The following is a 26,751-nucleotide window of genomic DNA, read 5'->3' as shown; positions in this document are numbered from 1 at the left end:
AGTTGGATAAAATAGGACAGTATAGAATAAGTGCGAGGCTATAATAACGTCTTTCCTTTCCTCCGTGATGGCATATTTAGATTAAATTGCTTTCTTCTGTATTCTTTATTCACTCAAAATATGAATAACATGTCTAAAATTTATGCTATGGGTTCATTAAAAACATCAGACATTTTAATGCTGATAGGAACGTATGTTCATGTTACTAACTTATCAAGCTATTACAAAATCTTTCTTGGTAGGATTAACTTTGTATTTGCCAGAAAATGGACATTGAAGTGCACTGGAGAGAACCAAGTACCAGTTATGAAGATGCAAAAGCAGGCTACAATGATTACAGGACAACAGAGTTATAATGAGGTTAGTAATTACTGATCTACTCTAGCTATTTCGTAAGGTGAAACAAATAGGACAGTATAGATATTGGTTTTTAGATTAGGGAACCCTGGTTTTAGTTAAGATGTTTGAGGAAGAAATACCTCATTGATGTTCTTCTTAGATAACAACAGCTTTATTTAGATATGGTTAAGAACGACCAAATAGAATGCATGCGTTTGTCTAAATGAAATTTTTTTCAAGTCTTATTGTTATGAAGCGACTTGGTAAAACAAAGAAATGTTGTTTGCATAACAAAAATAGAACTTAGTGAACCAGCAAGCATTCATCCACCACATATAACTTGCGACACCTGCAACGATCAAAATAACAAAATCATTTTAGTATTTGTCTGTACTTTCTTTCTGAATAAACAAAATGTGAAAATTATGCACCAAAACATATACTGAAAATAAAAAAAACTTCAAAAGGGTCAAATTGTGTTACCTCAGCTGTTAAAGGTTGTCGAAAACTTCTTTGAAAACTACATTCTTAGTTTGTTTCTGTGGTTTGCCATCTTCGTCTAAAATCAGAATTTTCAATCCCTTTTTGGAAGTCACTCTAGAAACAGCAACATATAACTGACCATGTGAAAAGACAGGTCTTGGTAGATAAAGACCTACTTTAGATAGCGATTGCCCTTGACTTTTGTTGATTGTGATTGCAAAAGCCACAGCAAGAGGCAGTTGCCTTCTCCTCATTTTAAAAGGCAATCTGGTGTCAGAAGAGGTTATTAGCAATCTAGGAATATCAACTATCTCCCCAATCCTCTCTCCTGTTATAATCCTAGCTTGAACCATAAAATCCATTAGCTGAGTGATCTGCAGTCTTGTCCCATTCATTAAGCCATCAGTAGGTGCAATGTTTCTCAGAACCATAACAGGACAACCAACCTTCAGTCTAAGACTATGGTTTGGTAAACCAGGAACCTTAATTGTGTTTAGAAAATCCGCACTAAGAGCTTCATTGTTCACAGCACCTGTATCAGAGGGATCAATGCTATCAGCACTGTTATAAATTTTTTCCTCACCTGAAATAGAAAACAAAAACTCTTAGAATAAGAGTCAACTACAACTTCTGCGAAATCAATAGATGAAATAGCGCAATTTACCTTCTAGCTTGTCCAACATATATTCATTAACTGTATTAACATCCTCGTTAGTTGGACAGAGGATAGCTCTCTCTTGAAAAAAAATTGCATCTTTCTTTTCATGCAATGAAGTTGCTGTGCCATAAATCTCTTCGCTGATTGCTTCTATAGGATCATTACAATCTGTAATCAAAAATTCAGAGGGAATTTCTATCTCTGCCTCACCATCATTAGGCTCTGAAAGTTTACCATCACCAACTTTTAATATCCACTCAGAAAATTCTTGAAGATCCTTTGCCTCTGCTGGTGACAATCCTGCTGATAGCAATCTCATATTCTTGGAGAGCTTAAGAACTTTGCAGTGCGTCCAAAGATAGGATGAGTTAAGTGAGGCCATAACTATTTCAGCTCTACCAGCACCATTTATAACAGGCAAAACTTGCCTAAAATCACCACCAAACACGATAACCTTTCCACCAAATGGTTGTGTGTCGTGTTTCCCAACAATATCAGATAAACTTTTATCCAAAGCCTCAAAACAATGCTTGCTCATCATAGGCGCTTCATCCCAGATGATAAGTGATGAGGCTTTCACTAAATTAGCTTGGTCACTTCCATGCTTCATAGTACATGAAGAAAACTCGTCTGGATTTAGAGGAATCCCGAATCTGGAATGTGCTGTCCGACCACCAGGCAACAACAGTGATGCAATGCCGCTCGAAGCCACGTTTAGAACAATATCTCCTCTGGATCTGATAGCTGCAGAAAGCAATTTCCATAGGAAAGTTTTCCCTGTTCCACCAAAACCACTAACAAAAAACATTCCACCATCTCCTTTATTAACAGCAGAAAGAATCTCCTCATATATCTTTCTTTGCTCGCAAGTCATCTTCAGCAGATCTCTTCGAAGAGTCTCTAACAAATCAGAACGCTCATAGCTGCGTTCGTCTAGCACCAAGACATTTTCATCGTGGACACTTATCTTTGGCGGTTTAGGCATAGAATCAAATTTTGCGAGTGAAGTTCCAGATCGTTTCAAGATTTTTTCAATCTCAAGTAAAGCATACTTCTTTTTGTCGTCATCACTCAGCATCAGACCTAAAATGAATATGAAAAAGTCAAGAAAGAAACTAAAATTATAAGTCTTGAAACGTAAATTCATGTAGCTAAATTGAACAATCAAGTTTAAAATCTAAAAACATACCTGGTCTATTAAAATTCCTTCTCCTAGAGTGCTCAATATCTTCAGATAAAAACATCCAAGTGTTTTCCCATACTGACTCAGGCTTAGATAAAGTGTTACTCATAAGCATCATAACAAACACTTTCCGTAGCTCACTTGCTGTGCTCTCAAAACTTCTTCTTACTATGTCATCAATGTACTCCTGATCATCATCTAATAACCCACGAGCATAACATGCTTCTTTGTAGCTCGGATAGAGAACATCTTGGTATGTTTTAATCTCCTCATAACTCGTGGGTCCCCTGACAACATTCAACAATACACGCAAGTAATAAGCATCTTCTTGGGTCCTAGGAGCATAGTTAATCCTCCCCAAAGCAAATCCCCATTTCCTCCTGTTGAACTTCTTTAACCTTTTATTGTAAGTATAGAAGCTTGGGATCTGAGCATAGGTCAATGTTCTTGCGAAGGAGTCAGTCTTGTTCAACTCAAACCAAGCTAAGAACATTGTATTTTCAATGAGCTTTCGGGTGACAACTGCTTTCAATTTGTCTTTCCTTCTGAATGTAATAACTTGCTTTCCGGGGAGATGGAAACTAAGCTTTTCAACAGCAGTTGATCGATAGTGAATAGGAAATTTGAATACTCTCCATGTTCCTTCACATGTTGACACGTATCTGAAAAAAAAACATATTGGTAAAAAAACAGTGGCTAAATTAATGAACTGGTATACTGTAAAGAACAACAATGGTAATAATACCTGCAATCGAAGAATTCCTTGAGTTCATTTCTTTTCTTATCAAGATTCTCTTTAGTAATCTCAACATCTCCTAACTCACTTGCAACAATGTGGTCTGGTGGTTCAACAGCAACTGTGACACGGTCCTGTCCTTTATTAATGTATTTGAATAAATACTTTATAGACCCAACTTGGTTGCACCACTCGACGTTGATATGAGCTCTGTATAGAAGAGATAACTTCCGGTTGTAAGGAATGACATGCCGATTGTCACACCTCACTCCACTCTTCATAACAAAGTTATGTGACTGCTCACGCCTCTTGTAAACCGGAAAACCTTCTTTGTTAATAGTGGTCTTCTCAGAAAATAATTTAGGATATGACTTAGAGCAACGACCATTCTCCATACATGGAGAATTAGTATTAGCTCTTCCACATGGACCATGAATCATCATATCTTTAACGACCTCATACAGTTCTGGTTCTTCCTTCTTGTTAGGAATCTCTGCAGAAATAATGTCGTCAATATCGGCTGTTGTAGGCTTCTTTAACTTCTTCATGAATAAGAGAATGTGAGCATGTGGTAAACCCCGTTTCTGGAACTAAACAGTGTACATGTAACAAAAAAAAACGTTTGTCACAATTTATATAAATTCAACCGTATGGAATTTTTATAAATATACAGATCAGACAGGTTTAACTTACATGACTGTGTCTCTCCCAATATATTTTTTTTGGTTAGAGTATCCATCAAAGAATCAAGTTTGATCTTGAAAATCCTACAGATAATGTCTGATCTGTCTTCAGCCTTTAGTTTCCTTGCCTTAACATATCTTGTGATCTCTGGCCATTTGGGATTACATGTGAAAGTGATGAAAAAATCAGGGAATCCAAAATGCTTACATATTGCCATAGCATCCAAGTAACAATTCTTCATATATCTAGGACTCCCTACGAATGAAGCTGGTAATGTAAACTCAGTTCCTTGCTGATTCATATCCTCTTTTCCTGCGTTCTCAGACTCTTTAATAGAATCATAGCTATCTGATCGCAAAGAAGGCTGGTTCATCTTCAAATATCTTAAACGATTAGACTCAATCGTGGTGAAGGCATCCACCACAAACTGCTGAAATAGCCTTCTAGAATGTAGGAGAGAATGAGATTCGTTCTTACGCTCGTGAAGGCGAAAAGCAAACCATTGCCTCATACTGATATTAGGCTTCTTTTGTTTTTTCGTCTTTTCTGTTGCTCCTTTCTTAATACCAAGTCTGAATCCATCTTCACCAAATGTAAACAAAAGATGATACTGAAGTGCAAGATAGGAAGCATGAATCTCGTTTATTCTCAGTAGTTTTCCTGAACTTTTTTGTAGAACAATATCCCTTCTGTCCATATCAAGACTAAAATCTCCAGGAATCAGCGCAGCAACCTCTGAAGCTGTGGGTGTGTTATATGTCCTTCCATCCTTTAACCTCTCACTAACAATCCTCATATGAAAAGAGTTCTCAGGATCTGTGTTGAAGCGGTCCCTTGCTGATCTAAACTTTTTAACATATGGATTGACTTCATTCAACATCTTCATCAAAGTCTCTATAATATCTTTTCTGAGATGATCCTTTTTCTTGACTTGAATTTTCTGTTTACCCAGGCTAACATAAAATATAAAAAGAGACAATGTTAGTAATCGTACTACTATTAAAAGCACAGTTTCCGAGTAATACAAAACATTATACCTTAAACATTTTGCTCTGTTTTCAACTTCATTCTCCGTATCAACTATATATAGCTGTCCAAACTTTGGTGTACCTCCCTCAGGTGGTGTGATACCAGCACCCAATAAATGATAATTTTCTCCTTGAAGCTGAAACATATCAGGGCCTCTACCTTTTTTCAGAGACCTCTCTACTCTTCCACCAAGAGAAGTGAAGGAAAAAACCATATTGTAGGGCCTTATATGTTTTTGAAAATGTCTGCTTCTTGGATCATCTCCTTGCAAGAGATTTTTTAAGACTGTTGGTGGTTCCTTCAACAACGGCAATTTCACTTGTCCTTGCATACAACATAATGAAAATGTAGGATTCTTTGCGTTTCTCCGCTTGTTTAGCCGTTCTCCATACCACATGATAGCACCACAATGAGAACAGTTGTAGTCTGGATCACCTTCATCTAAGTAGTCTAAATATGAGACATCAAAATAGAAACACGTAAATAAGAGTATAGGAACATAAAACATGTTATTGAATGAAGAAAACAAACAAAACCAATACCGTTTTCAGTATAATACTTTTCGTAAGATGGTTTTGGCGCCTTTACAACACCAACAGTGTGAGCCGATTCCAATGCCACTCTCTCTCTATCGTTTGGCTCAACCTCTGGCTCAAAATCCATAGGATCATCTAAATCAGAGTCTTCATTTTCTGTATCAGTATTCTCTAGAGAAGAACATTCAAAGACTTGCTGGCTATCTGTATCAATGATCCCTGCGAAAAAATACTCTTATATTATCACTCAGCTCAGTCCATTAAAAACACGACTGTTTTCAAGATTTGGTTACCTCCAAACAAATCAGTTCCGACCAGTCCATCTTCTTCTTCTATGGACTGAGCTGACGCATCGAAGTTATCTGATGATGAACTGCGTTGTTTTTTCCTCAGATGTGCTGTATTAGTAATGTCTTTCAATACATTACTTGAACTTCTGGTTTGATGGCAAGCCTTAGTTTTCATAGATTTGAAACTCCTCTTTTGTAGATCCTCTGTTATAATATCAAAAAAGGTTAAAATGATTATGAAAAATGAGCAGGTTAGAATATATTATATATTTATATATATACACAGTAAAAAAAGGATGAGGACTTACTTGATAATGAGGTTAAGCAGCTGCTAAACACCGGGGTGTCATTCACTTGGTCTTTTAACTTTTCTAGACCTTTGAAACATTAGAAAATGAAAAACATTTTTTTATATCTTGTTCATTGTACATGATGATACTTAATAGTTCCTTTTAGATGAATGATTTACCAAGGATACATCTTCTTTTATTTAAAGGTGTTTGTGGTGAAAGCTTGCTTATTTGTTGATATGGAGGAATAGTGTAGCTTGGAACTTTGTGATTCTCAATATTTTCGAAGAGTCTATAGTAGATAGAACTTATAGAAATCGGCTGGTTTGAGATGAGATTAGAAAACCTCTGAATCTCTTCAAGGTTAGGCATATCATTGACAATCATCGTTTTTTCTTTATCTTTTCCAGTGACTAATCCCTGAAATTCTCCTCTCTTGCGATTCATCTCTTGAGTATGAGGATGAAGGAATGTTCCTTCCACGGCATTTATTCAGAAAGATTTTTTTGGAAGATTGGATTAGCTTACTATGAGATTTGCATATATTCAGGTAATCTCCTATTTTTCTGGTCCTAATTTATGATTGACAATATATAAATTGCTTAAATGTAGGATAATAGTTAAAATAAGGAAGTTTAATCCAGGAATTATTTTATTCAAACATCTGTAACATTCAATGTTATTCACTATATAACATTTATATTAGTAAGATTGATATGGCCTTTTTTAGTAAAATTAATTCTCAAGACATTTATTCGTTCTAAAAACATTTATGGTGTACTGGAATCACAGATCCGATGACAAACAATGATGGAGCAGGTTCGAACATTCATACTCTTATAGACAGGTAAACTCTTCTAACCAAACTTATTACCCTTTAGAAATACGATTGTTAGTATAGTTTTACTTTAGTTTCTATATGAGTTGATTGGTTAGTTAGGCTCTTGTTTTGATTAGTAATAAGTAATTTCATGTTATTGTCTTAAACATTAATTTTGAAAGAATGCATAAAAATGACATAAAAACCCAGCTTATTATTAAATAAAGAAAATTAAAATAACACAATAAGATATAAAAAAACAAACCCTCGAATTCAAAGTACGGAATAAATCAAAGCATTAAAAAATAAAACCAAAATAAGCGAAAGGAGTTTGATATCGGATAGAAACTTGATCTTCAGCCTAATCATTCTTGATCTTCTCTTCTTTGATTATCTTGGTGCATTGTTTCTTGGAAGAAGATGTTAGGTCCTGTAGGTCACAATCATCATCCTTGCGCTTTGTTATAGGAGTTGGACACTCATCAGAGGAAATTTGATCCAACATCATGGCCTAAATCAATTTAAATTTCAAGGATTCGTTAGACACTATCATAAAGCACACACTAATAACAAATGTAAAGCATAAATTAGATAAAAAATATACTTACAGATCCAGATGACATGGTAGAAGAAGTTGTGACAATATCAGAATTAGATTGAGAGTCAGTCTGGATAGTAAGAACTTTATCTCCAGAACAAACCTCTAAAACAACAAAAGTGTCGGATCCATTTGTGACATTGTCTGAGGATATGGAAATACCAAAACAGAAAGACTTGCCGACCAAACTAAGAATAGGTTCTGGTAGTATATCTGGATCTTCAATCTGAAATAAAGTAGAAATATATGGGGGTTAAATCTAAACTATTATTGTAGAGAAAAGTAACTGCAAAACACAAATTTATATAAAAATATATACCTCCTCATATGAGCCATCCCATAATTCTTCAGCATCCACTCCAACGATGGACTTACCAACAGAGCCTAGCAACATCACATTACATGTTGCAGAGTCATCTTTCACAACCAGATGTAGCTTGAATCTAAAAAAAAAAAAATCGGATATAGTAAAAATACTTTGATCTTGCTAAATATTTGAACTCTCAACAATTAGTTTAAGTAAAGTTAATCACTTACTTGGGTCCAACAGTATTGATATTAGAACGACATAGTTCACAACGAAACAAAGGCTTATCTTTTTTTGTCATCCTTCCATAATCAACTTTAGGAATCTTAAGGACACGTTTTTGGTGCCGGTTACAACCAATGTAGAACCAAGACCAATCTGTATCTATAGCTTCAATAGTACATATGATTTTGCAAATCTCCACCTAAATATTTTATAAAATTATGAGCGGATTTTTATTCAAATGTTCATAACCATAAAGCAAAACAATTACATTCGGAAAAAAGGTTAGATGTACCTGATTGGCCTCAGCGACTTCTGCAATTGTTTTGATCTCAGCATCATTCCAGTTATACAAAATTTTTTTACCATCCTTCTTTCCAGACGGTTTTGGGACCAAAGCAACAGAGAGATCATCATTTGACAGCCTTAAATGCATTTCAATTTGGACATTTAAAAATTAGTTTTATAAGATAGGCATGTAATAATATATAAATCATAATCATAACATAAGCAAAACCTTTGAGTTATATTAGAAACTTCAGGGATCATTGCATTCAGGAACAGTCGTGTCGCATCAAAAGCATTAGTGATTTGCAGCTCTCCTATAAAACATTAAACATAGGCTTTGAATTCAATCATACAAAAAATAAATTAATCAACTAATGTTATAAGAGTCAAAACAAATACCTCTAAATTCCTTGATTTTTGCAAACCTGATCATACAAATAATTGTTTGATCCTTTCCGTGACCAGAAAACGGTTCAAGTTGCTCAGCATATGTTCCCCACAGACAGCATGCAAGATTGTTTCCTCTAACAATATCAAAGAATGATATTTAGTAAAAGAAGATAACAAAATAAAGTGTATAAGCTAACAAAAACAAAATGTTTTGAAACTAACTCTGCATCAACTAAGCGAAACAGAACCCTCTTTATGTCTTCGCCAGAAACTTGTACAGTCTGTACATCACCAAGGTCATGAATTCTTCCTATCACGTCTGTGAGATAACAAATAGAAACATAGGTAACGATGTATATCAAACGCATGTCAGTATAGTTTTAAAACAATATGAATATAACATAAACAGAGATTACCAATGAGAAAAGCTTGTTTTTTTGTTCCATTCTCAATTTCTTCATAATTAGCAAGCGATATGAAAACTCTATCATCAACTAAATCCGATCTTGATAGCACAGCGTCTTCTGCTATAACCATCTTGTATTTGTAGTTGGTTGTTCGATATTGACCACCAGCTGGAGTCACGGTAACGTGTTCAATAACTCCCCAAGAATCTATAGGTAAGACACGTTGAATCCGTTGCATGAGAGATCGTTTGCTAGTAGCATGGATCTTGTTACCCTAACAAAAACACAGTCATATTAGTTAGATTCATGACATTAGTAATACAATGAAAGGAAGAAACGTGTGTTACAAAACTTACCCATTGATCTGCTAACACCATCTCGAAAGTATCACCTGCAAAAGGTGTGTTTTGCTTCCACGAATGTAAACATTTCACTTGAATTCTCCAGTTGTCTTTGAATGGCCTGAGTTTTGTGAGAGGAACAAATGTCGTTAGCTTAGACATAATGAGGTTTTTTTTTATTCTTTGATTTGATATGATTTCGATGCAACTTGAGGAGTATGTATATATAGTTGGCATATCAAAAGGGATCCCATTAGGTTAATCGCGTAATAATTAAATGGTAAATTTTGGTAGTTATAATTTAAACGCAGAATCAATGGCAAAATCTTTGTAAAATTATTTAATGTACATTCATAATTTTTTTATCTAATAGGAAAAAGAGAATATTCGATCTTTAAAGATAAGAATTACTTGGTAACCAAGTTTTTGAAAAGATAATTATTTGATTTCGTTAGTTATATTGATTCCTTTTTTAAATGCTGACTGCGTAGAATTAGGAAAAAATATTCTGTGTTGATTTTTTTTTTAAATATCGTAAATGTAGGAATGGTTTTAGGAATGGTTTGTACTATGGAAGGAAAGAAGTTGAAGAGGTTACGATAGTTTAAATTAAAATCTATTTAATATACGCATATACCTAAATAAGTATGTTTGGGCCATTTCGAAATTGTAAGCCCAGAATAATATAAGGTTTGTTTAGTTGTAATGTATCAACGAATTAAGAAGAAAAAGAGAATAAGTAAAACGACATAGTTTAAACAGTGGCATATGGATGTAATATTTGTGCAACTTTAAGGAGTAAGTATTATTTGTACTTCTGCCTTAATAGTTTAGATGATTGACCTTAACAATTTGTAAATTGAAAATTGAAGCTGTTAATGGAGAGTTTTTCCGATTTAAAAAAGGCTAAAATTTTTTATCAGTAAACTCTTATTTGTAATTGTGAAACTATGTTTTGTGGGATCCCTTGGTTCGTTTTGGAGTATTTTTTTAGTGTTAACAAAAAAACATATCTTTATCATGGCAGTCACAGGTCCATGTAGTAAGACAAAACCTAAGATTCCAACCGGAAAATTCCAACCCTAAAAGGCAATCTAATTTTCAATGTACAATAGCATAATGGGAAATATTAATAGAAAGTTTAAGCATATTTAAGTCTCTCTCTTTCTCTGTCTTGATCGATCTTCTCTGTCTCTCTCTAAACCCCACTAGGGTTATGGGAACTCACGTCCTTGTTTAATGCGAATTATGACTCCTCAAAGCCCAGCATTACCACGATCCTCAAATCACTTCTTAGCCTAAATTACCATTTGACCATTTTACTTGAAGTCTAGGTTTGGGCAAAAAAACCAGAACCAAAGATCTGAATCGGAATCAAATCAAAATACCTCAAACCAATACTAGACATACATCTTCAAATATTCTTACATCTGAAATAATCAAACGAAACCGAGAACCAACGAGTACCTGGCGAATATATAAAATAAAAATTACATATACAGATAACCTAACTACATATATATTTATAATTTGAAAATTTATTAAAGTATTCAAAAATGTTTGAAGAAAATTAAATTATTATAAAGTATTCAAACTATTCAAAAGTATCTGAAATTATGACGATATTAAAATATCCAAATATCCCAAAAATTATCTGAATCATTTTAACTATTTGATATTTTATTCAAAAATACTCGATATTTAACATGAACGACCCAAACAATCCAAAAAAAAAAAACAGAACCGAAAACAAATGAGAATTGCAATTTTTGTATTTTCTAGTTTCTAGTTTTACTATCCGAACCGAATCTGACTGAAAATAGGTCAGATAATAAATGGATCTGTTAACCATCTATCTGAACTACCCGATATCCAAAATACTCGAACCTAACCAAGCCGAAACCAAAAATATCCATGTCTAGTAATGTCTATATATCTACCTCTCTTGTGTTCAAAAAAAAAATCTACCTCTCTACTTTACTTGCATATCTATCCATTAATGCATGTTTAAGCATACGTGTATGTATCTAATCTATTAAAACTGAAGTACAAAATAATATTTATCTTTTATAAGTACTTTTTCACTCATCTAAAATACTTCATTAATTGTATTTACCATAGTAATTTGATGTCATTTGTTTTATGTATTAACCATAATAATTTTACGTGTATTAATAAAATTACTTCATTAGTGACAAGAATTCAAACCGGCTGACAAAATTATTTTTATTTGTTTGCATAATCAGTTAGACATTGACATTCGAGTATACGTTCGGATACATATTGATTTTTACGGGTATCAGATTTTTGAGTTTTAAAATTAAACTATGTTCAGGTATTATAACTTTTTGGATAGGATTCGATTTGAATTCTTATGGGTCTGGGTAAGTTTTAACGAACCTAAAAATATCGAAATAATCTATATATTTAAAAATGTCACTAACCAATTTATGAAGACGTAAAAACCAACATGCACGGACGTACGGGTCAAGTCTAGTATAAATTAACATAAATACAGCAAATGAGTTGTAAAGAAGCGATGTTATTGTACATCCCCGAATTATCTCATCTGCATGTAATATAATAAGAGCAAACTTATTAATTAGTATGAAAATCATGGAACGAGGTACAGTTAAAGTAACAGCTCGTTCAAATAAAAAAAATTGCATTAAGAGGTGTCGAAGATATATATTTTGTATCTTCGTCATTCGTCAAGATGTTAATACAGTATATAAAAAAATAAAAATAAACATATGGTAGAATTGGTGGGGCAATTGGTTTTTGTCTCCCCGAGTAAAAGTTTGTTGACCGCATAATCGGTCTGCACACCCGTCAAAAGAAAGAGTCCTTATTGATTAATTAAATTCAAGCTAAACTTAAACATTATATTCAAGTTTAAAGTTATTGTTAATTGTATCTTTTGCACACTAGGAGATTGTGTTGGGGTAGGAGTCCGCCCTTTTGTTTAATCGCATGCCTTTGTACATGTCTTCCATTAACAATTTAACATCAATCTTACAGATTTATTATCCGCGTATTTTAAATGTACATGTGAATATATATAAGTATGTGCACCAAACTTGATTTCACATGTGAAATTTGTTATGGCACAAACACATTTTAGTAATCAATTTGTAGTAGTATGTTTTAAAATGTTGATCATGTTATACTTAGTCAAGCAACTATGAAGAAAAACCAGGTATATCATGTACCCAAATTATTGTATATTCATGTATAGTTTTTTCCTAAAACGTATCTGCTTTACGTTGTCACAATATAACCAAAATTAATCTTCATCGTGCGGCTTCAATTAATTCTACCACGATATTAACTGGAACTGAAATATATTGACGTTTTAATTAATTTCGGAAAATCGATTCAAATGTTTTTTTTTGTAACTGAAAATCGATTCAAATGTTACTAACACAAAAAAACATAAAAGAAGATGACAGGCTCAAAAATATAAAAAGCTACTGGAATAAAATTCTTTAATACTAGCACATGTCACGTGATACAAACAAAAACAACAAATAATTTTATCATTTCAAATTTTAATTTAAATACTACATATATACTAAAATCCAGCAGGTGTAGGTCTGCTACATGGAAAGTTCTTATTCCACTTTTAGATCTTGCCATATCCTTCTCTTACTTTTATTATTTAGTTAAATAAAATTAACAATCAATTTGTAAATGTTCACGAGGGTACTACGAGTGAAAATGAAAATTTAAAAGAAAACTTTCTTTCAGACTGAACCACTCATAGTTTCAGTTTACCAGACGTAGAGTTTAAATCCAGATAAATAATCAGATGACCAAATAACAATCTTCTATACTATTAAAAATTAATAGAAGATTCTTTTTTGAGGTACCCTCCTATTTCAGAAGTATTTACAATTCTCTGCCACTGAGTTGTTTTCAATCTATGCTTTTAATCAAATGCTTTTATTTTGTTATAGTAAATCGCAGATCATCTCCTACTTTCGTGTGATCTTTTTCCACTTCTTTTTTTAATTAACCATGTGTAATTATACAATAGATATATTTTTTCTATAACTGGTCGCATGATATATATCAAAAGTTTTGAACCTTTGTTTCAAAGGGGTAATTAAGGTAAAAGAATCAAATGATCATTGAAAATTGTGGTCACACAATACCTAACAAGTTCCTTGAACTACAATATATTATACACGACTCTGTCAACTGTTTTTTCTTTGTTTGTTTGGTTTTGGATTAAAGTATTTACTTTGACTATAATCTAAGTGCTACAAGAATTCGGTTATGTGCAAGCTCAAACACTAACAATTGCTTATTCATATACACGAAACCATAAACTACCTATCATATCTTTTTAATTCATTACTTTATTTAATAATTTTCAGTAAAATTTGTTTAACAGTTAGGTATAAAAATATCATATTATGAATAAACTTTCGTATAAAAATTACAATATTCGATAAAGTAACAAGATTAACTAAATGATTTTATTGTTGTAACTTAATAGATATCAAAATTCAAAATAATAGATTGTTGTAACTTAATATATCTCGCATAATGTATATCCTTAGAATATTCTTTAATTATACTCGGTTTTAATGTGTTGTCTATACTATTAAAACATAAGATTTTTTTGTTTTAAGTCACTTTCTGTTTCAACAATATTTACAAGTCTTTACCAGTGGGTTATTTGTAAGCTATGATTTTATGTATATATATATATATATATATATATTTCCACGATATTCTTTTTCTTCCAACAAACAATCTGTTGCATCATTTGTCTTTTGCCGTTCAACCAAATCATTTTAGCCGATGGTAACATCACCAATCCATATTATTTCTCTGTACATAAAAAAACAATCATTAACCATTTGTTTTTCATTGCTTATAAAGTAGATGGCTGTATGTCGGTTTTATGTATCGAAACTTACACCATCATGGTCTAATACTATATCGGATTCAACGTTTCAAGGTTTTCAAATTGACAGGTAATATATATATCTAAAGCCTGATATAATGTATATCATACGGTCAGTTATAGTAGTTAATATTTTATTTGATATTAAAAAATTACGTACAATTTAAATTAATAGTATGTATAGATCATAGTAATTAATATGTAGTTAAAAAAAACAAATACATTTTTTTACTTGACAGTAGTAATTACCATTAATCTAATAAGAATAAAAAAAACATACAATTTTTTTTTGTAATCTATTATTTTAAAATTTCAAATTACATATATTAAACATTACATTTTAAAGCTTAAGATATAGTTAAAAAATAATAAGATTAAAGATTAAAAAATATTAAAAACAAGTAATTGTCAACATATAAAAAATCTTAAATATTTTAAAATTGAACAATAGTTTGAATATTGTATCGATCTACAAAGATTTATAGTGACACGGAATTTGGTTCCATTTCCACACGTCCTAAATTTAGTAAAAATCTTTGTTTTGTTATTTTTGAAAATGTTAGATATATCATATTGATTATATACTATTTTATAATGTATTTTGTATACCGGATCAGCAAATTTCATATAATAAATTCCATGTAGTGTTAATCTAATGCATAGTTATTACATATGTGTATTCATTTGAATATGTTTATTTTGTATTTTTGTTGAAATAAATATATTTGTCATTCTATCAAAACACCTAAATCTTACCTAAATACAATAAATTTCATTTCATTAAAATCACAAAACTTAATAAATCAATAACAGCATTTTGAATAAATACGTAAGGGTCCCCTCTTTGATAAAAAAATATTCTGATATTGCGTTTTGGTACGGGTTAAAATGACATTTTAAAAATATTATGATCTTGGATTTTGGAACATGTTAAAATATCACCTAATAAAATAATTTATTAAATATATATAATCAGGTGTAACTCATCTCTTTCAATATTGAAATTTCATGAATAAAAATCTCACATTTTGGCACAAATTTTAGTTTTAAATTATGATTCCGTGTTTTGACACGGGTTATGACCAAAGAAAAAAATAAATACAAACTTAAAAATTAAATATCTATCATCATTAAAGAAAGTTTCAGATTTTACTCACAAACTTATGATTGAATATTTCAAATTTTACGGTTATGATAGAATTAGAATTAACATTTATAAAAACTTATTTTGCTTCTAAATTTTTAATATTTAATTTATGGTACATGCAAAAAAAATTCACTACCTAAAATTTATTACACTTCTAAATAACTAAAAATTAAAGTGCGGGATTTTATTGTATGCAAAATTATAATTCGAAATAGATATACAAATGTGTATAAAATATAAGATTATATGTTTATTTAGTAAATATATGCGCTTAATAAACATGTTAATAATTTTATCAACAAAATATAATCCCGCGCTTTGAAAGCGCGGATCAAAATCTAGTTTTATAAGTTAAATGACCAGATAAATGATCTTACATACAACCAAACATTTTATAAGAGCTTTCTAAGGTAAAATATAAATAAAGAAAACTAAAATTTAACATGTACGTTCGTGCATGTGTTTGTTTTATAATTAATATAAATTAATATTTTTTTTTTGTCGACGCCCATCTTCTAAGATCAAGTGGTAGTCGGGCTTGAATCGTTCCGAAGAGACGCTCTATCCGGCTGAGTCATATAAATTAATATTTGATGTAGTTTTTTGGTAATATATATTTTAACATTTTGTGTAATATAAAATTTATTTACAAAAAAAATATTTTTATATTAGTAAGTTTATTTATTGTATTTAACCGTCAATTGCAATAGTCATTTGGTTATATATTTGTCTTATTGCATTTGTATTGGACTAATAGTTCCACAAAACAATGAATACAATAACATATTTTTGCTTTCGTGTTTAATATTTACTTAAAAAAATATTATTTACATGGGTTTCGAAAGTTATGTATTATTAACAAATAATGATGAATAGACTACAATACAATAAATAATATTTTATTGAACAATATTCTCTATTTGCTTAATGTGAAACATATAGCTAATGAAATATTGTAAATTGTTTCAAAATGGTTTTAATTAATCAAATAGAAAAAAACTCCAAAAATAAAATTTATTAAATGCCAATAAGATTTTTATCTAATTTATGGGTTTAGGCTATTGTGATTCAACATCAGCGACTATTATTAATGTAGTTGAAGTTTTTATCTAGATCATTTTTGGAACTATCTTATATATTAAAACAGAAGTCACAACCTTGATTCATGTGTGATTTTTTTAAAAATGGACCTAATGGACCTATTCATAGAAATTCATACTACATTTTAATTCAGACTAATAATAAATAGAATTTTTAAAATATTTTAATCATAATATCTTTTGATATCTTTTCATTTTAAATATAAATATATTTATTTTAAAAGTCTAACAAATCTGTTTGAAAAGATTTTTATAAGATCTTATTTTTGAAATTATATTTAAATATTTTCACTAATTTCGAAATTAGTTTAAAATATTATTATACATTAATATATTCAGTTATATAAAATGAAACATAAAAAAATCTATAATATTTTATTTATTATATAATCATAATCAATCATATTAAAATAAAATTATTATATTGAGCTAAATAAAATTATTATATTGAGCTAAATATAATAAAATTATATTAAATTCATATATTTATATATTTTATTTTCGTAATTAAAAAATATTTATGTTCAAAAATAAAATCTAATATGTTGGTAAGATGGGTTAACATTATCAAACTATATAATACATGTATAAAAATTAACATGTATTTCTTTAAAGTTAATAATATAAAATCTTTGTAACTACTTTAATCATAATATATTTTCATTTTAAATATAATATATATTTCTATTATATTTTAAAAATTCTAATAAATTTGTGTAAAAATATTTAAACAATAACTTAATGTATTTTAAGTTATCGGTTAGAAATGAAAATAAATAAATTATATCATATTTTATCTACTTTTATAGTCATGATCATGTTAAAATATAATTATTATACTAAAATAAATATGATAAAATTATATTCAATTGATAAATTTATAAATTTTATTTTCATAACTATAAACTATTTATTTAAAATATAATATGATGATAGAACAACTTAAAATTAACAAACTATATAATACATGTCTAAAAATTAACATATCTTACACTTTTATATATACAATAATAAATTATCTAAAATGAATAAGCATAAAAATATTGGTAAAAAGAAATCCAGTTTTGAAATACGGATCAGAATTTAGCCTAAATTAAATACAAAATATTTTTTAAATATATTTTCTCATGAATATATTAATTTGCTTAATAACTAAATGCAAATACAATAAGATAAAATATAATAAGAAGTGGCAAATACATAAGGTTTAAACAATTAATTAATTATAACATGTAAATTATAAAATTATTGTATTTGAAATAGTTATATAAATATTTAAGTATATGATTAACATTAAAAATATATACCACTTATGTTCTAAAACAATAATTTATGTATAAAAAAGTGAAAACGAACACCCGTGCGGTTGCACGGATCAAAATCTAGTTTTTGTTATTTTACCATTTAGCATATATTAATTTGTGTATCTTAGGCGTTGGACTGTTGGGTGATATTTTTAAAGAATATTTTCGTAACAACTAATTGGAAAGTTTATTAGAATAATTATTTTTTGGGAAGTTTTGAAAATTAGTTTAGATAGGTTTTATTTTTGTTTTAAGTGACAAAAACAAAATGAAAGAGGTAAGGATTAGGTAGTTTCAATGGTACTAGGGATTAATCCGCGCTACATGCGGAACTATATTAATTTTCAAATGTTAATTATCTAACTATTCTTATTGTTTTATCGAAAATGTTAATACTAAAATATGTTATTAATATATTATTTACTTATTATTTATTTTATTTAACATTCTTAAGGTAGATAGTTAATATACATTTTCTACTTCTTATAGTATATATTTTTTTATTATTTATTTCTTGGGAAAATTACATGTTTACCACTTTTATAGTACCACTTTTCATTTTTACCACCACTAAAGAGACATTTTCAAAAATATCTTATTCATTAAGTGGCAAAAGACTAATATGCCCTTGTTATATATATATAATAAATTATTATTTAAATAAAATAAAAATAAAAAAAATAAAAAAAATAAAATAAAAAAAATAAAATTCGAAATTTTTTATAAAAAACTTTTTTTCGAATTTCTTTTTTTTTATTTCTTTTTGAAAAACGAAAATTATGTTTGACACTATTTTTTAAAAAAAAATTATATATTTTAAGTATTTATTTATATATTTATTAGAATCCTAAATTTCACATTCTAAAAACCTTACCCACCCCTCAACTCTAAACCCTAAGTTTAGATTATTTAATACTAAGGGTATAATTGTTCTTTACTATTCATTAAAAGTGAGGGTAAAAGTAGTTAGTGTAAACATGAAAAGTGGTACTATAAATGTGCTATTTGTGGCAAGTTCCCAAATAAGAAATAGAAAAACTACATTAAACATCTATCTAAAATTTTTATACTAAAATAAATAATCAGTAAATATGCAATATAAAAATATAAATATTACATTAAAAATTTATCGTAATATTATAATAAGTAAATATGCAATATAAGAAAAAAATAAATAATAAGTAAATATGCAGTAGAAGAAATACAAATATTACGTTAAAATATTATCTCAATATTGTTATTTAATAAAAAAATAAAAAATAATAGAATAAATAAATATACAATATAATAATAAAAAAAATTAAGTGTACAGTATAAGAAATAAGAATATTACATTAAATATCTAGCGTACTATTAGTATAAGTAAATATACAATATAGATGAAATAAGGGATAATTACATGTTTACCACTTTCATGGTACCACTTTTCATTTTTACCACCACTAAAGAGACATTTTCAAAAATATCTTCTTCATTAAGTAGCAAAAGACTATTATGTCCTTGTTATTTATATATATAATAAATCATTATTTAAATAAAAAAATTAAAATTAAAAAATATAAAAAAATATAAAATAAAAAAGAAATAAATAAATAAATATAAAGTAAATTTTTTTTATGTTTTCGAATTATAATTTTTCAAATTCAAACTTTTTTATAAAAAACATTTTTGAAATTTTTTATTTTCAAAAATTTTTTTTTTTTTTTACAAATTTCTTTTTGAAAAACGAAAATTATGTTTGAAACTATTTTTTAAAATTTTTGTATATATATTTTAAGTATTATTTATATATTTATTAGAATCCTAAATTTCACATTCCAAAAACCCTATCTCACTCTCAACTTTAAACCCTAAGTCTAGATTAGTTAACCCTAAAGGTATAATTGTCTTTTACCCTTCATTAAAAGTGAGGATAAAAGTGATTAGTGTAAACATGAAAAGTGGTACTATGAATGTGCTATTTGTGACAATTTCCCATGTTTAATGTACCTTTTCTATTTTTATATTATGTATTTACTTATTAATATTATTTTTGTATATTATATATTTTTTAAATTGTGTATTTACTTATTATTTTATATATAATTTGTATATTATATAATTACGCATTTAAATGTATATTTACTTATATTTTCGTATGTACTTAGTTAATATTACTTTATATATTATATATTTATATATATTTAAATGTATATTTGCATGTATTTAATTTTTATATTTTAAGATAGATATCTAATGTAATATTTCCATTCTTTTTTTTGTTATTTACATTTTAAGATAGATATTTAGTGTTTAATGTACTTTTTCAATTTTTATATTATATATGTATTTACTTATAAATATTATTTTCGTACATTATATGTTTACTTAATATCTAAATTTGACATTTTAAGATAGATGTTTAAGGTTTAATGTACTTTTTTTTTTAAATTGTGTATTTACATTTTAAGATAAATTTTTAATGCTTGATATATTTTTAGATTTTTTATTATGTATTTACTTATTAATATTATTTTCATATATTATATATTTTTAATTGTGTTTTTACTTATTATTGTATATATAATTCATATATTATATATTTACATATTTAAATGTATATTTACATATATTTTCGTATGATTTAATGTATATATAGTAATAATGTGTAGTATGGTAATATGATTTAATCTAATAAGGTAATAATAGTAGTCATGTCACGTGGCTTGTTTTCGAAGAGGGTTTTTAAAACGACGTGGACGCTTTCTGAAGCCTCGATTAATCCCTTTTATTAGTATAGATTACTTATAAATATTATTTTCGTACATTATATGTTTACTTAATATCTAAATTTGACATTTTAAGATAGATGTTTAAGGTTTAATGTACTTTTCTATTTTTTTTTTAAATTGTGTATTTACATTTTAAGATAAATTTTTAATGCTTGATATATTTTTAGATTTTTTATTATGTATTTACTTATTAATATTATTTTCATATATTATATATATTTTAAATTGTGTTTTTACTTATTATTGTATATATAATTCATATATTATATATTTACATATTTAAATGTATATTTACATATATTTTCGTATGATTTAATGTATATATAGTAATAATGTGTAGTATGGTAATATGATTTAATTTAATAAGGTAATAATAGTAGTCATGTCACGTGGCTTGTTTTCGAAGAGGGTTTTTAAAACGACGTGGACGCTTTCTAAAGCCTCGATTAATCCCTTTTATTAGTATAGATTTGAGTGTAGTTAAAAGTTATTTCAAATGTAAGTTTATATTTGTATTTCAGTTTTAATAGTATAGATTCTGAAACAACGTATTTTAAACCAAATCTAGACAAACAATTAAAATTTCCTTTGAAAAGTACATTCTTTTTCATTTTTTGTAAAAGTATATATTATTTTTCATACCAAAGAAAAGAATAGATTCTTTTAAAATGTGAACTAAACTTGTGGTCTTTAAAATTATTGGGTTTTCGATAACTAGAAAAAGTATCGATAAAGCAATTTATCATTAGGCACAGATCAGATATCCAAGTTATTGAAGATTTTGGTGATCTATTTTATTTTGTGTGGATTAGAAACTTTATGATTTGATTTATCCCTATATTTTCAGATATTCGTTATTTGGATATCCAGTATATTTTTAATCAGACATTCGATTCAATCGTGAAAATAAATAAGTTGAATTATTTTCTTTATATATATATATATATATAAATTAGTAAAAACAACAATACTTCAATACAAATGTCATTTAAAAAATAGTTATCAGTTTGTAATATACTTGAATAGGTAAAGAATAGTTATGTAATATATGTCATCAAGAATTATAAATAATAATTATACAATTATTTAAAATTTGTATAGGTAAAAATAATTATAAAACTTATAAAACAATTATACAATATAATAGTATCAGTTTGTATAGGTAAGCAATTACAGTTAATAAAACTAAAAAACTGGCATTATTTTACTCTAACAGTACATATATATATATACATATAATTATTTATATATATATATATATATATATATGTTAGATCGGGCATCTGTCTTTTACTAGTAATTTAATTTATTTTTAACGGATATTATATATTAATATTTATTTTGTTCCATATAAAATATAAATGGATAACATTTCAAATCGAAATTTGCGGATAATTTATCAACCCTAATTATTAGTAAAATAGATAGCTAGTTTTAACTAATCTAATTAGATAATGTTATGACTTCCAAAAAACTACCTCATGAATAAATGAGAAATTGGGGTGTATGGCAACGAAAAAAACGATAATTGACAGAGTAGCTATTTTACCTAACGAACAGATACACGGCGTCATATATACATAATAATACAGTATTATCCTTTTAATTAACCGGCTGCACCTGCTACAAAAATTAATTAAAAAAAAAAAATTAACTGCACAAAGGTAAATCGTGTCTTCATCCGAATCACATCTTCTTCTTCTCACTTTCTTCGGCGATTTCTCGAAGTCGAAAGGCCTCCGATCTGCTCCAACGCCTCGCATTTGCATGCAATCCAATTTTCATCTCGGTCGTCCTTCCTTTTAATCGTGTTCGCCGTTAGGGTTCGGCGGTTGGGTTTTGCGTTACGGTTTCAGCGGCGGGTAGTAACACAGCCGACCTCTCCAACTTCACCAACTCGATTCTTCTGAGATCTTTTACCTTGTTTTTTTCTCGCGACGATCCAGAGCTTTGCGGCCGTCTTCTTTACGTATGTCACTGCGTCGTGGTCGTGGCCTTAATGAGTGTATTCTTCCTCAAAGAAATTAATAATTCTAATTAGAGTAGACGCAAAAAAATGTAAATTACAAATTAGGGGTTAGCGGTTCGGTTAAAAAAGTTCAGTTTTTATTTATAAGAGTTTTTATCGGTGAAACCAAATGCTAACATATACTTAGGTTCTTCTTCCAGATTGTAGTATTAGGTCATATATGATAATGATATACTATAGAACCCAGATTAATATTAAGATGTAATAGAGAGAAATATCTCTCTTTTTCTTTTGTTCAAAAAAAGAGAAATATATATCTTATTATTGTTTTCAGCTATGTTATTTTCATTAGTATTATAAGTAGTTTTAGAAAAAAAATTGTTTCAACATATAAGTACTCTTAACATTTCAATACAATTTTGCATTTATTAGAATAGTAACCAATTGATCAAAAAAAAAGAATAGTAACCAATTAAGTTATGTATATTTTTATAATTGATTAAATTTATATATTAAATTATACATTTTAAAAATTAATAAGTTTATTAATAATAGTTTCTTTATCTAAAATTACTTACAATTTGAAACATAATGAGTATGATAAGTACTAGCTTTAAAGCTTAATCTTGTAATTGTGTTAGTCAATTAAAATCATTTTCAATGCAATTTTATTTTCCATCTCTATTATAGAGAGGCATACTTACTTTATTTTAGAAAAAAATATAGAATAAAAAATATGGTTGGGTTGGAGATTGTCTAATGGGTCATGCATAATAACCATCTTATTGATGACAAAAAAAAATTAACCATCATATTGCAATAATGACAAATCACATTTCCACTATACCCTTCTCTTTAGTTAGATTTGTAAATAGTATCCATACTTTGAACTAATTGTCAAGTACAGTGGGTAAAACAAATATTCTAGCTAGGGTTCCAAGAGCAATGCTTGAATTATTCTTGTATACCTTTAATATCCAATTTTGATAGGCTACGGGATTATTTTGGAGTACAAACCGAAATCTCTCAATTATAAGAGCATTTCCAAAAGAAACTATATAACTTCATATATATAATCTTTTTCTCTTCAGAAAGAACTTCAAAACTTTAAATTTAAAGTTTTAAGAAATGAATTTTACTATTCAAAACTCTAAATTTGAAGTTTCATCTTTTTATTTGCATCTTGGTCTTTATAATTAATTATACAACAAATTTATGATTCTTAAGTATTTTCTCATTCATAGTTTTAATCTTTAAAACTTTTGTATATTTTAAATATTTCAAATTTATTTTATAAATTAAAATTTTACACATTAAAGTTTTTAAAAAAATCAAAATAAGATTAATAATATTTTTAAAGTAGAATTAGACAACAAGAATATTACAAAAGAAACTTAATCATATTTTTTAAGAAGATATATAAATGAAAACATAATTATTACACAAATTTAAAAATTACAACAACACTAATAGTCTAGTAAAGATTCTCCGGAACTTCTAAAATATTGTCCAAACAAATTTTGTATAAACGAAAAAATGGAGCATTAATAAAATAATTTTATATAATAATGTGGTATTTTTTTGTAGTTTAATATTTAATTATTTATTTATATTTATAATTTTATATATTATTGTAAGATTTTATTAATTAATATTACTATAATATTTTTATATATTTGCTAGTTATCTACAAAAGTTATATGGATTTATATTAATTATGACAAATATAAGGAGTATAGTGTAAATTATAAATAATTTTGAAGTTAAATTTGAAATTTTGCTTTTGGAGAAGAACACTTTAAAACTTCAAATATAGAGTTTGTAAAACTCTATAATAGAGAGTTTTTCTAGAGATGCTCTAAGAGAAACATCCCAGTTTAGCCAACGCTCATTCATAATCTAATCTATTAAAAGAGAAGTACAAATTAAGACTAACCCTTAATTTTGCACAATATTTACAACCTAATGCCATTGAAATAATTAAATGAACCTATTTTTAAGTAATTTTTGTCTTTTTTAAAATTAATGAAGTAATAATTACTCTTACTTCTGTGCTTTCCATGTCTTTTTCAAAATTAATAAAACATTTTCTAAATTAAATTCACAATCAATTCAATATAAATATTTTAACTTATATATTTCATATTAACATTATAAACATTAATGAATATCAATAATATACACAAAATATCTATGTAAAAATATAAGTTATAGTTTGTGTCATTCTCTCCCACAATTCACGTCACTCTTCATTTTTTTTTTTTGAAAAAAATTCTTCTTCTTACCAATACAAATATATTACATGCATCATTATAATTATTTACCAACTTACCATGTATATAAAATAATTTATTAGACATGATCGTAAAATTTTGATCCACAACAAAAAAACAAAATGAAATATTTGTACAGATGCACGGATCATATTCTAAAAATGGTGGTAATACAATTGACGGTTTACAAGACAAAATAAAATTTAAAAAAAATATAAACTATAAAATTATCATGCTTATAAATGTTATTAAATAATTATTTAACACATGTAAAATTTTAAAATATATACTATCACCTTAGGCAAAAAAAATTATTTACAAAAGTAAAAGCAAACATCCGCAGAGTCCTGGTTTAAATGTACACAAAAATTAAGCACATTTATAATTTCTTATCAGTTACATCAAATTTATATTTTCATTTTATTTTCTTACAAATTTAAATCTTAATTTTTATATGTTCCAAATTTGATAAAAGTTTAAGAATCATTTTATTTACTTACAAATATTATAGCTAACGTTTCATTTATAAATAGCATGCTAATTCACAATTATCTATTTTCGTATTTTTTATTTAAAAAATTTGTTCGCTATATATCTTAGACATGGATCTAATTATATAAATGTTATATTTTTTTATATAATTCCCAATATCGGTGATACATTTTACTCTAAAATGCTAAAATATAAAATTCAGTACAAATATATCATTTACATTTACAAATATGACTACATTAACAAATATATCACTAAATACGAACACAAATTAAATACTCGCACGGTCGCACGGATCAAGATCTAGTTTCATCTTTAATCCAAAAGTGATTCAATAATAACTAGGATCATTCATCATTTCAATATAGAAGAAACGGAAAAGAAGTGACATACGCTAATTGATTAATACTATCTATCTTAGTGAAAGAATTTGTTTTTTCTCTCTAAAATATACTGTATATCTAAATAGAACGGAAAGAATATTAAATTACTATTATGAATGCATTAATTTTTTACGATTAAGTCTCTAATAATTTTTAAGCAATAGTAATTTAATAAACTCAATTAGTTTCTTGTAATTTATAATTTCTCCACATAAAGCATAAAACATCAATCTTTATTAAACATTTTTTCTAAAACAATTAAATTAATGGAACGGATGGACTCTAATTAAATCAGCTTTCCAATACTTCGTATTTCTGAGCATAATAATTGCATTATACGTACCTTATGTCCTTGTTGAAGCGTATGCGAAACCCTAAATGCAAGTTTTTGCTTGTATGATCAGATATTGAAAAAGAGCGTTCTAGTTATCCATCTCCAATATACTTGATATGATACTATGGTCTGGTCTAATTAATCGCAACAACCAAATCATTTTGGGTATACACATAAATGTGTATGCATATAAACGTCAAAAAGGTGCCAGTTGATTGTTCGAAGCCCGTCTTTTCACTTTAATTTTTGTTAAAGCATGGGGTTTATTTTAAAAATAAGTGAACACACGAATATAAAAAGTGAGGCATACACGTTAAAATCACGAAACCCGGTGGCAATTTCTTGGAGATAAAAATTAAAGAGAGAGAGAGGAGTCACGGGAATCCAGAGAAAGGCTTTGTAGAGTTTCCATGGTAAAATGTGGTGGGAGAAATAGCCGGAAAAGTGCTCGTGTCGCCT

The 26,751-nt window shown here is 27.8% G+C and overlaps 2 protein-coding genes across 2 annotated transcripts; both read right to left on the bottom strand.

The window, feature by feature from the left end:
• Positions 1 to 830: 830 nt before the first annotated feature.
• On the bottom strand, positions 831 to 6,675 carry LOC111199004. Its single transcript, XM_048774333.1, has 10 exons — positions 6,408 to 6,675; positions 6,247 to 6,315; positions 5,942 to 6,142; positions 5,655 to 5,867; positions 5,121 to 5,562; positions 4,211 to 5,036; positions 3,409 to 3,989; positions 2,670 to 3,325; positions 1,487 to 2,563; positions 831 to 1,405 (listed from the first exon to the last, which is right to left on the bottom strand). Exons 1-10 carry the CDS (start codon positions 6,673 to 6,675, stop codon positions 831 to 833), a joined length of 4,908 nt encoding a protein of 1,635 aa, XP_048630290.1.
• A 734-nt stretch (positions 6,676 to 7,409) lies between these two features.
• LOC111215920 lies at positions 7,410 to 9,763 on the bottom strand. The gene is made up of 10 exons (XM_022720147.2): positions 9,617 to 9,763; positions 9,270 to 9,534; positions 9,076 to 9,172; positions 8,863 to 8,987; positions 8,693 to 8,777; positions 8,471 to 8,600; positions 8,184 to 8,377; positions 7,966 to 8,089; positions 7,657 to 7,872; positions 7,410 to 7,559 (listed from the first exon to the last, which is right to left on the bottom strand). The coding sequence occupies exons 1-10, from the start codon at positions 9,761 to 9,763 to the stop codon at positions 7,410 to 7,412; spliced, it is 1,533 nt and encodes a 510-aa protein (XP_022575868.2).
• Positions 9,764 to 26,751: the final 16,988 nt, after the last annotated feature.

Source organism: Brassica napus, unplaced genomic scaffold (genome assembly GCF_020379485.1).
Source record: "Brassica napus cultivar Da-Ae unplaced genomic scaffold, Da-Ae ScsIHWf_3088;HRSCAF=3902, whole genome shotgun sequence".
Lineage (NCBI taxonomy): Eukaryota > Viridiplantae > Streptophyta > Magnoliopsida > Brassicales > Brassicaceae > Brassica > Brassica napus.
The sequence above is the reverse complement of the archived record's forward strand: the minus strand, read 5'-3'. Positions and strand labels throughout refer to the sequence as shown.